The 12,761-nt window shown below is 41.5% G+C and overlaps 1 protein-coding gene across 5 annotated transcripts in view; it reads right to left on the bottom strand.

The window, feature by feature from the left end:
- Positions 1–12,761, bottom strand: part of PLA2G7 (phospholipase A2 group VII) — a 274,794-nt gene that overhangs the window by 106,527 nt on the left and 155,506 nt on the right. For all 5 annotated transcript variants that reach the window (XM_069236079.1, XM_069236082.1, XM_069236081.1 and 2 more), the window contains one exon: positions 2,347–2,460. In XM_069236079.1, coding sequence (XP_069092180.1) covers positions 2,347–2,460 — 114 coding nt within the window. The remainder of the gene's footprint in view (positions 1–2,346; positions 2,461–12,761) is intronic.

Below are 12,761 nucleotides of genomic sequence, written 5' to 3'. Positions count from 1 at the left end.
AAAGAGGAGACGATTAGTTATATGGTGCTCTATTAGTGACTTGCGCAAACTACATAACTTCACATTGCACAACAATGTGCAGTTTGAGATTTGACTAGCACAGATATCAACACACAAACTGGACCTCCACTACTAAATTTAACAATAGGGTACTTAACAAGTAGAGGGTCTTCATTAAATGCATCAAATGATTTATTGTAAAGTATAGTATTCACAACATTTAAAGTGTCCTTGTCACCTAATAATTATAAGCATAAGAGACAAAGTTCATCCACTGGTGCAGGGAATGAACTTAAAGCTCAGATGAATTCCAAGCAGGTTGCTTTGTTTTTTGTGGTATTTATTTCATTTTTCACATACTTCCAAGCAGGAGCGTGTAAAAACAAAAACAAAAAAGAAATAATCTTGATGCATAGGGAGCTTTCTTCTTGTGCATTGAAGACATTGTTTGTTTTCCCTGTTTGTCTTCTCGTCCCTTACTTTGCATGGTAGCGAACTCAACGATGTCGACTGTGTTACTTATCAGTATCAATAGGTTACCTCTATGGTATAATCCACCATACACCGGATTTGTGAGTGCCTGCCCTTTCATTTAATTATTTGACATTTTATAGAGCACAAGGCTACCAAGCTGTCAGAGTGCTTTACAATACAAATATATTGGAGTCGCAAGGCAAACATGTAACAAACATTTGCCCACAAATGAATACAACAGGATAGCATTAGCAAATTCCTTCTAAAACTCAGCAGTCAAACAAATTGTGACTTAGGCAGAAGAAGTGGGGAGGTATAACCACAGTCAGTGTGAAAAGAAGGAGCAGGGAAGTGAAGAAAAGAGGGAGAATGGGGCATATAAGTTGAAGGAAGAGGAAATTGGGGTGGAGCATAAAAGGAGAGAAAAGGTTTAGGGGGAAGGAGACTAAGATATTATGATTAGTTGTGCTTCTATGCTAAGATGAACATTTAATTGAAACCAGAAAGATACACGGGAATGAGTGAGAGAGGTAGTTTAGAGGTTGAGGAAAACAGGAGGAGAGCTAAGGATGGCATTAGCAAGGTGGCAAGATGGATTTTTAAACAAAGGATGGTGCTACACAGTGTTTAAAGTTGTAGAATAATAAATGCTGGTGTCCAAAGCTCAGCTCAGAAGCCCCTGGTTGGCACCGGCACTTTCAATACCAATGCTGCTTACCTGGAATCTAACTCAAGCCTCTTTAATCAGTTGCCAGACACTCCCTTCCCCTTTTATCTCACTCTTGCGTGTTCCAGCTTTCTCCCTTTGTGACGATATTTCCTTCTTTCTCTCCTCTGTGTGATTTTCCCTCTCTTGCTCTCAGAAAATGTCAGATCAGGAAAAATAAGTGTTGGTTCCCACAAATGAGTGTTTGAAGGGGGGAGGGAGCAGAGGCAGCCACTGGCTTAAATTAAGCACTGGTGCTGCTCCAGTGAATGGTGGTGTTCTTTACAAGATTTAAACATTTTTGTTTTCAGTCTTAGCTTGCCAGTGATGCTTACGATCTTACTTCCTCCGTGTGGTTTCGAAGTATTCTGGATGAAGATTGTGCATGGCCTTAAGTGTGTTGCATACCAATCAGAATTTTATCATGGCTTCAGAAGGAGCGTCTTTTAAGACTAAATATATATGGCCCAATTATGTGATTTTGCCCTTGCACAGTCCTCTCATGCATACCTGTTCAATTTGATACTTCCTCCTCATTGACATTTTTACGTAGGTGGAATTTTGTATCCTCTGCAATGACCCCATGTGATGTATGTATGGCATCTTATTATTTAACTCTTGTAGCTCTGTCCACCAAATGTGCAGCTCCCTAATGCCCTAGTGCCACTTTCACACTATATAAAGCCACAAACACAAAAGAAAATTAAGGTTTACACTCACACCAATGCAATAAGTTCACAAAGTGTTCTTAGACAGAATGTGTGTTTTTTTTTTTTTTTTGATATGTCAATCATGTTTGACTATAGTTTAACCTTGTCGTTGACTGCACGTTGTCAGGAAATTTTCACTATCCTTCATTATGTAGTTATAGGAAATTGTTTTTGATATCATCTAGATGAAGAAATTAGCAGGTGAGGAATATGTTGACCCTTTTCACTGTTTTGGATCAAGCCTGATGCACTCGGCCCCAAAACTCGAGGTATTGTTGCTGTTACTTCGACACTCATGTGACCTATTGTGGCTTGTGGAGTTCCGGCTAACCCAGAGCCAGGAGCAAGAGTGCATGATTGGCTCCAGACTGCTCTAAACGCGAAAGGCTTTGAGGCGCATCGCGAACAGAATTAATTGGATGGAACCAATATCAACTAGGATTTCTGGCTCCTCACCTGTATCGTATTCCAGTCAAAGTTTAGCTCCAATGCATTTGTTACTTGTTTTCCAGCATTAATGTCAAGTATGAGATTCAGTGCTTTGATGCATTCTTCTCCTCTTTGCAGAACCTAAAAGATTGGGGGAAAGTAGAAATCTTGCATTTAATGAAAATCATGATGCAGACCAGTGTTATCAGACCTAATTTGAGGTACATCGCCAACTTTGTTACGCTTCTTCATGCTCATTGTTGCTTCATACTAACCTTGGTAGAATATCTGCTACTGTTCAAACGTGTGCATAAGTATTTAATGTCAAAAAATTGTTTTATTTTTATATATGGCTAATCAATAAACTACATTCACAACATGGGTGTTAACCTACATGAGCAAAGAATTTTCCCTAAATGTGCCCAAACCAATTATTACCTAGATATGAGCATAATCTGGATTGCACCCCCAAGCATCAAAACACTAAAATCGATTTGCAATATTTCACAAATAAAGTAGTTGACAATGTTTGATGTTTTAAGGGACTATTTGCTCAAATCGCTAGACAATTATTTCTTGTTGCACCGTTTTTTACCATAGCAATTAAACACCACATCTAAAGTCTAGTTTAATCATAAATGCTAGACGGTATGTTATCCATCGGTTTAGAGGTAGGCAATAGTAGCAGGCATTTAGTGGTATCAGTATAGGCAGTGAGGACTTACCTGGATATTGTTATTGGTATGACTGCATTACACCGGAGAACATGGCGATGGGATTCAGAGTTGTGTACATTCCTTAGTATCGTAAAGACTATCATTTCCTGTGGCACGTACGTCTCTGATGTTTGTATTATATTTTTTTTCCCTCTATTACTGTCTCAACTACCACCATACAAAAGGTTAATCAAATAATGGTCACCGATGACAAATCTAGTTTCAGTGTACAATTATATCTGGCTTGTGATAGGTTTGCTGTACATCACAGTCCCATGACTAAACAGTCGCTTTTGAAGTTGAACTGGTCCTATCCAGGGACAACATAGGAGTCTAATTGCAAATACTGTTTATGTCAGTGAAAACTCACTATTCATAGCAATCAACGTTTTACAATATCATCTTTACAACTGCTGCCGATTCCTACTTTCGCTGGGTCATGGCTAGGTCTGTGTGTCCAGGTGCTGAGGTGAGACAGCAGAATGGCAGGCCGTGTGTGCACCATACGCAAGGTCAGAGGAAACCGGTGTGGCCATTCCTCCATCAATTCATTCAAACCCTCCTGGTCCAAATGCAAAGAAAATGGAAAATCAATCACGATCCAAAACAAAGAGAGAGAAGGGATATTCTGGTGAAGTAGAGGAGACTACATGGGAGGTAAATTATTTTCTTCAATAAAAGACCAGCATTAGTCCTGCTACAATTCTTTCTCTGCTTGCCTGCCTCACGTTAGAAAGGGCACTGGAGGAACTAACAGAAGGTCCTGCGTGAACCTGCCATGGCCATTCAAAGGTCCCAACTGCTTTTCGCAGAAGTGCAGAACCTGAATGACAGAACCTGCTCTTTCTTAACAGGTATAGTGGCCGCAAAAGCATTCCAGATTGCAAGATGTAATTGGCTTTCTTTTCATACAGGATCCCAAATGTGCTATTCTGGGTATAACAAATGACCGGGATGGGTCCAGAGATGATGAAGTATCACTACATTTTTGCTATCTCATTGCTAAACAATATAGCTCTAGGCACTGTAGGGCAGAGAACCCCCCTACAATAACCAAATGGCTTTGTGGTATGGGCTCTTGTGCTCTGGCTGAAGAGACTATACATACAAGCACAGGCTTTGTAGGAAAATACAAGAAAATATGGAATAAATGGAGGGAATATTTTTAGAGATCCTTTCCTTGCGAGAAACCCTATCCATTATTGTGGGATGGTCTTTCGTTTGCACACTATGATCATTCCCATCAAAGTTTGTGGGGTTACTCAATGTATCATTCTTGGTCCCTTTTCTTTTGTACATTGCTGTTTGAGTATAAAAACAATCAAAATAAGTTTAAAAAGAATAGAAAGTCCAAACCATTCATAAGGTTATAGAACATGGCCTAGTCCTATTATCGCAAACTACAGATCTGATTACCACAGCCAATAAGAAGGCGTAAATCTAATTGCCATGATCCAAAATAGCTTTCCCTCAGGCTTGCTGCTTGATCCAAGCACCACAACATATTTTCAGCAATTGATACCCTTTATTAGCAAAATAATCCACTCCATGACATTCATCGCCTTGTCTACGGCAATATTCCAGCTGAATGGAAGAAAAGCAGTTGTGTGCCCTTTTTCATATAAAACAACTTCTCTAGATCCTTTAGATCCAGGAAATTACCACTCTATCTCTTATTCTCATTTATGGCTAAGGTGGTGCAAAAGATTGTCTTTTACCAACTGCAAGAATAATTTGAAGTAAATGATCATTTTAACACCAATCAGGCAGGTTTTCGTGCAAGATGCAGCACAGAGCTGGTGGTAGGTTTTGGTTCTTCCTGACCTTTGTAGCTTGATGGACCCCATAGACCTGGGAGCTTTGGTTCTCTTAGGCCTTTGGCCTTCAACGTCATCGACCATTCCATTTTGTTAAACAGACTCATTCAAACAGGTGTAAAAGACCTTGCTTTGACTTGCATGGAATCTTTTCTAACAGTCTACAACCGGTTTTCAAACTATATTTTTTTCCTACTGTTAAAAAACTACCTTTTTGTGTCAGTGTTCTCACCGCTGTTATTCAAAATATATCTATGCCTACTATAACAGCTAATACACAGTGTTGGTGCAAATTCTTTTATCTATGCAGATGACACATAGCTCATTTTTTGGATTTTCCCCTGCCAAGATAACATATCCTGCTTCACTACCGATTTGGCAAGATTTTTAACAATCACCTGATGGTAGATGGCTACATATTATTTGAAGCTAAATCCAAATAAGACAGAGCTTCTTGCAACTATATTAAAATTCAACGTCTTTAATCTTTGCTGGCTGGGTTGCATGGGTCAACTCTTGACTCCAACAAAATTGGTACGCAAACTAGATATATATACAGACTATAGTTTAGATCTAAAGACATAAGTAAATAACCCAGGAAAATTGTGCTTCTACTTCTTTAAGTCCTTATTGCGTTGTTTTGCATACATTGTACAAAACCTTCATCTTCCTCTGGTAAATGCAAAAATACAATCTAGAATTGACTCTGGAAAACCGGTCATATTGGAGGCACCAAAGAAACATCTGGCTTGTCTCCACCTAGTACAAAATGCAGCAACGAGTGAACCTCATTTGTGGCCTAAAAATATAATTCTTCGTCAGAAGAAAGTTTCACTGGCTTCCTGTGCCCTTTAGAGTGTTATTCAAGCCATGATAATTGTACATAAGGCAGTATAAGAAAGAAGAACTGATGGAGGTAAACTAGGTGGGAAACTCCAACTGATATTACCAACCATCTAGTTAGGGAGATTAGTCAGGGATACCAGAAAGTATACATTTGGAGCTGATTTGAGAAGTCTGCATCATGTTTTCTCTAAATCGAATTAAAACAGGAGAAAGGAGGGCAAGCCAAGGGAATGTCAGGCCACGTACCACTGATCAAAGATCAAGAGAAGTAGAAACTGAAAGTCCCACACCTCAGAACAGCTGATTCAAGATAAACAGATCATCATTAGTACTTCACAAAAACACTAGTGGCAGAATTCAACGACCAACGCTTAACCTAGATGAGATGCAAGGTGGCCTCAGGTAAAATGAGGTCACATGACATTCAAGAAATACGGTGTCCACAAATAGTCAGTGTGAAAAACTCAACCTTTTAGCATGTTCACCCTATTTTTCTGACTGATGCTGGTGGTAACTGACCCTGACTGTGCCCTGGGCTAAGCTAACTAGGCTCAGGGCCAGTGCTCTGAATAGAAGGTATATGGTGCAGTGGTACAATTACAATTGGCAATGACAGACTCCTGTAAGTCCCTAGGAGATAATAGGGCAAGGGGGATTCAAACTACCTATAAGTCCCTAGTATATAGTAGGGCAGGGAAGTTTAGAGGACTAATAGATTTCCTGCACTGGAGTGTGCACTTCTTGGTTGCCTGCTGTCATTTTTAAAGGCAGCCCTGCGTTGCAAACTGTCTTTAAAGAGTAAAATGTGTGCAAACACGACTTTGCAATTGAAGGTACTTCAAAAGTGATAATTTGGCTAATTTTACATATATGTCACCCCAAAGGTAGCCCTTAAATGCCCCAGGTGTGGGGCGCGATGTATCTATAAGCAAGGGCATTCTAAAATATTCTTATATGAGGGAAAAACTGTACATTTCATGTTTCCTCGTTGTAGATACTTAGCTCCCTAGACTTACATGGGAATAATTTCCATAAGCATAAGTATTGCTAGGAAGGAGCTAAATGTGTCATGAAAGGACTCAAAAGATTGGTAAGGATCACCATTGTTGAATGTATCATAACTAATACACCAAAGATGTTTTAAGACTTTCTTTTATGTAAGCCAAATTCTACCCTGCTAGTGGCCTCTCCCAATTGGTCAGCCTTAACCAGATTAGCCAGGCTGCTTTGATGAGGTGAAAAGTGGCCTGCACTGAGTAGAGGTTATCTGATGAGGTAGGTCTGCAACTGCAGAGGCCAGGCCAGGAAGGAGGCTGGGTGAATCAAATTTGGCTTCAAAGAAAGCAGGACAGAAAGGAAGGCCAGCCAGGTCCGCCTCTCACTCTGAAACCTACAGAAAGATAGCAGGCCCAGGAAAGGACGTTGCAAATGTCTAGAGGGGAATGTTAATGGAAATGAGCCACACCAGTAGGTTGGTTTAACCAGGAAAATCGTCCAACTTGGATTTTAAAGTGCAGTGCTTTGTGGGACAAGAAAATGTCACACTTTGGAGGAAGCAGTCATGCTTTTGGGTGGCACACTGCATATCATTGGACAGGGGTGCCTCCCTACTTGTTCCCCAAGATGATTGAATACATATCTGGGAGCTGCATTGCAACTCAAATCTGCTGCCTGAAACCACAAGAACTACCCTGCTGGAAACCTGGGCTGCAACCCAAAGGACTGCACTCTGAAGACCTACTCCTGTTGCACACTGGAACAACAGCTCTAAGGACTATGCCTTGCTTCACAAAGGACTCAGGAGTGGACTCCCTGAAAGCAAAAGGCTAACAGAGCTTGCCTGCACCAACGGTCACAAATGTTCCCAGCCTGGAGTGCATCCAGACCTTTAAGGATTTGGCCAGGTGCAAGGTACAAGGGAATTGTAGTCCTAAACTTCCAAGGACCATCTCAGAGCAGCTAGAACCCTGGAATTGTGTTTTGGACACTTTGAATCCTCAAAAGGAACTTCAGGAAGAAGTTCCAGAAGTTTGGATAAGTTTGGAGCAACTTTGAGAAAAAGCTCCATAAGTGGACCGCCCAGACATCGTGAGTCAAGCCGACTACTTTGAACCACGATCCAGCCTAAATTTCAGGTTTGTCTCAGTGAAAGCTCTGGAGCTTCAGACTTCCAGGATTTGACTGGGGCCTCACAGAAAAGAAATTCACGACATTGCACCAACATCGGCCTGCTGGAGATGACCGCACAGAGGTGAGAGAGAAAAGCTCCAGAAAAGATTCTAAGCGCGAAAGTGACATTTTGACCGAGGCCTCCAGCTCAGTGTATTCAAGCAGGGCTCCATCGCAGTCAGCCTCAAACTTTGACTTTGTCCCGGTCAAGTGTGACCAGATGTCCCCGGTTGATTTCTAAGCATTACAAAGCACATTTTTTTCCCTAAGATAAAAATATGTACTATTTTTATAAATTGGTGTGGGAATTTTTATTATGTGTTTTGTCTTACGTATTTACTGTATTGGTGTATTTAAATGCTTTACATACCTGTCTCCTATGTTAAGTCTGCCTGCTCATTGCGAAGCTACCAACAGTTGAGCAAGGGGCTGACGTTTTGAGACCTTAGCTGGACCTAACACTGCCTTGGGGACATTATTGCTAGTGATAGGTGTGTACTCACCCCTACTAATGTCCAGCCTCCAACAGTCAGGTGGTGCACTCAAAACACAAGGCATAAATGTGGGTTGTGGTAGAAGTAACCCTTTGTGATTCTTGGGACTCAATAAGAACACAGAAGTCTAACGCTTGAATCTGATTATTTTGGATACATATTTGGGCTAAAGAAGGGTAGTAATAAGCAAAGTTCCCACTTCTATTACAGAAAAAAAAGACAAGAAAAAAATGCATGCTGGATCCACTGAAAGTCAAACTGATGTTCAGGGGCTCACTTTATAATAACACCACCTTCATAAACTTTCAATGGAACTTTTAGTGACTACGTGATATGTAACTGTGATTAAAAACAGAGATCCTTACATCAATAGTGAGCATGCACTTTACCAAAACTTCAAAACTATTCATTGCTGGCTACGCCTCCAGGATATGGACACAATGTCTTGATTGATTCATATCTTTTTCTACCTGTCTTAGACCCCACTAAAATGTAACAGAAATACTTATTGTGGTGTTTTCTTTACCACGTACCATCATAAGTTTGAATAAGCTCCACTAATAGAGGTTTTGAGATCCTCGGATGGTCCTTCTCTTTTCCTCTGCCCACTTAGAAATTTTAATCTTAAAGCACTGGTGTTTCCGAAAATAGATACACAGTTTAAGTAAGGGAATCATGATGCTATGTATTCATCCAAAAAGTAAAGTCCTGGATGAGCCAGCTGTCCCCTAAGCAATTCCATTTTCATTGATTGCTTGAGTTTTACCTTTGTGCTTTGCCCTCCCGGAATTCCAATGTTTGCAAAGGACCTGGGATTATATTCATACGAGTCCAGAGGAATGCCCTAAGTAACCATTTCTTTTTATTATGTTAGTTATTCCTTATGTTTGTATTTTCAATTGTCTTTTTTCCTGCAAAGGCAGATTGACGCTGAACGGTAAGTAAAAAATGGCAAACAATTCTTTATTAAGGACAACCATAATAGAACCTTTGGTTATCCCTCCTGCTACACCAACATCTCTGAAGGGGCTCTGCTCTTACAGAAATTGTGAGTGTAGGATTATGGCTGAATACTAGATCATTCTTCATGATTTGTGCATGTGGGCATTTTTCACATGTCTCTTATTAAATTTGGTACTCTATTTTTCTTTCTTTTAGACGTACTGGCACTCCATGGCCCAATGAGTCACAGGGTTCTACACTGAGGGGAGCACTTTGTGTTTCACTTACAGTATTCTGGTGAAACTTATTTTCTGTGATTAGTCTATGTTAATGTTTACCTTTCTGAATGCCATGCAGTGCTGGTCCACCTCAACATCGTATCTCTGTTACCACATCAACCCTTATACTAGAACCATTCAGTTAGCTGAAACACACCACATTCTCACATGCACTTCAATGAATCAAGGCTACTAGGCTGGGAATGTAAGTTTAGAGAATAGTCTATTCAGGCTGAGAACCAGACAATAATTCACATCAACTGAACGAAATAAACGGCATATTCCGTCTGCACACGGAAATCCATACACGTAGTAAACTATAAGGATCACTGACTAAATCAGACGCCTTTTATTTCCCACCTTATCCAGTATGAACCATCATTAAGTAATACATGGAAAAAAAATAAAAATAAATCACCAACCAACACAATCATCTGATACAAATTACATAATTGTGTAGAAAGGGTGCTCAGAATCCAAAACATTATGGTAGAAGTGCACTACACAAATACTGATAACGTAACTTTAAAATAACTTTTTCTATGGTTGACAAGGTTCAGTACCTTTGAGTGAACATGGACAGAGAGCTATGGTCTTTCGTCAAAGCGGTATGAATTAGCTGGGCTGTAAAGAACAACAATTTCAGTGGCTAGTATAACTAGTGATTTTGTAATGGAGACCGATCCTATCTGAAGCTGCCCTGTGAGTACTGTCACTCTCACTAGGGGGTCTATGTAATATAGGGACGTTAAAGTTCACACAAATAATAGCAACTGATTAGAATATGTATGGGAATCAACCTTTTTAGGTCTCGCCTGCGACGGCGCATGTGTTACATGCACTCTCCCTAGCAAGAGGTATTGTATTGTCTGCCCATTGCTTAACATTTGTTGGCTTCATTGCCATTCTTATTTGTTGCCTTATAATTGGCCAGTGCACGTCAGCTTCAATCCCTTTTTTACGGCAAGAGCATGGGCTAAGTACCATCGGGTAATAGAATACATACCCTCCAGACCGCGATCTTTAAATTCATCTGGAATGATTAACCTCTCTGCTTATCCAGGCAGATACTTCAACGCCCCAAGAGGGAGGGAGGATTGGTGGTCCCGTGCCTTCCGGGATATTTCTAGGCTGCCCAGTTGCATTTCCTAATCGAATGGAGCCGCCTATTTACTGAAAAGCATTGGTGCTTCATGGACCAGTCTGTGGCTGAGTTTCACATTTGGAAAGAACCGTGGCTTCCATGCAAACACAGAGCGCTAGGATTGTGCTCCTCTCCTATTACCAGCTCGGTATTCTGAGTTTGGGACACAGTTGCAGTTAAAGCGGGGTTAACCTCTTTTCCATCGCCTATAACCCCAATATGTGCTAATACGGACGTCACCCCTGGCATGAGCCCTGACAACTACTGCAGCCGTCATGCAGGGGGTGCAAGAGAGTGGAGATTTTATGCGACTCTTGCGGTATCATTCCCTTCGATCGTCTAAAAGAAGATTACTGTAAGACCAAAGCGGACAGATTATTATACCCCCAGGTCAGGCACTGGGTACTGCACCCCTCAGTTCACTCCCTTGCCCGGAGACTGCTCACACGCGAGAAATGGGTAATACTTAAACTCAATGATCAACCTCTGAGATGTATGCTCTCCTCAGCACTAGAACCCACCTGCCTAAACCCCCAGGGCAATGCTGATGGGAGACTGAGCTGGGGAGGGAACTGACAGATGCAGAATGGGGAGGGGGGGGGCATACACTACAGGGCCCACCCCAACACCCATAGCCCAGAGAGCACGGAAACTGCTTATAGAAGTGTCTGCTACTGGTACCACACCCTGGCCCGAATACACTCTTTGGACCACTCTAAGTCTGCTGATTGCTGGAGGGGATGTGGCAACCCAAGCATGCCACTCCATCTATTGTGGCATTGCCCCAAGTTGAAACGCTTCTGGGGCCGCATCCTAGATGATATTGACCTGACCTTTAACACAACAATCCCTAGATTCCTGGCATATACAGTCCTTTGTCTACCCAATCCACTAACCTTCCCTCTGCATTCTAGGAAAGGGAGACAGATGGCTATTTGGGCAGCCCACCAAGCCATCTTATCACTCTGGGGCACTGAGAGGATACCCAATTATATGTCATGGTTCCACAAACTCGGGTTCCTGCTGGGAATAAAGTAACTCTCCCTCGCGGCAGACCATCAGACTGCCGACCTTGCTACCACTTGGGCACCTTTCATCCAAATGTTCTCTTGCGAATTCAATCAACTCACATGCCCTCTTATTTGAAAGTCCTGCATCTACTAGCCCTACAACCCTTTGCTGACTAAGTGGCCCTCAGGAAGCCTTTACACCCATACGATTTACACTTTGCAGTGTCTGGCTGCTGGGGAGAGATTGGGGGGGTGGGGGGGGGGGGGGTTAGGGAGGACAGAGGGTGGGAACACGTCCGTTTTTTTTTTTTTTTCTTTCTTCGTTCAAGTTGCAACTTTTAACGCTGCCGGCCTCCGTATTGTGGTTTCAGAGCTGTGTTAAATGGGTTGCAGGCACATAGCTGTGTTTTCACTTAAAACTGTAATAAACAGAGTTGATCCATAAAAGATGTATTCAGTACTATTTTAAAACCATCTGCCACTAGATAAATCTATACCTGTTACGACAACACAACGTACGAAAAGATGCTTCACGATTTCCTAATGGTGAAAAAGTGACCACGTTAGGAAAAACACATATCGGGCTATGAAACACTGAAGTATGATCCAGAACAGCGCATGGTGTCTTCCTTTTCTGACGTCTGTTCTTTAACGAGCCTTTCCACTGCAGGAATATAATATTAAAAGATGTATTCCGTATGAAACTATTTCAAACCATCTGCCACTAGAAAAACGTTTAACTTTTACAACAACATAACATGTGATTCAATGCTTCATGATTTCCTGAGAAGTCAGAGAACGGTGAAAAAGTGTCCACATTAGTAAAAAAACACATCTCAGGCTAGCAAATACAAAAGTATGATCCAGAGCCGCACGCGGTGGCTCAAGCTGTCATGTGTCTGGTCAGATGGGAGTCAAGAAGTGTCCAGTTTCAGCAAATGTACTTAAGAGGTTGCCCTTCACCACAAAAGAGAAAAAAGGTACCTACAAAACGAGTAGCTAGCGGAAGGACATTGGGCAGGAGCC

The sequence above is a fragment of the Pleurodeles waltl genome, chromosome 5 (assembly GCF_031143425.1).
Source record: "Pleurodeles waltl isolate 20211129_DDA chromosome 5, aPleWal1.hap1.20221129, whole genome shotgun sequence".
Lineage (NCBI taxonomy): Eukaryota > Metazoa > Chordata > Amphibia > Caudata > Salamandridae > Pleurodeles > Pleurodeles waltl.
Note: the sequence above shows the minus strand (reverse complement) of the source record. Positions and strands in the feature narration are given on the sequence as shown.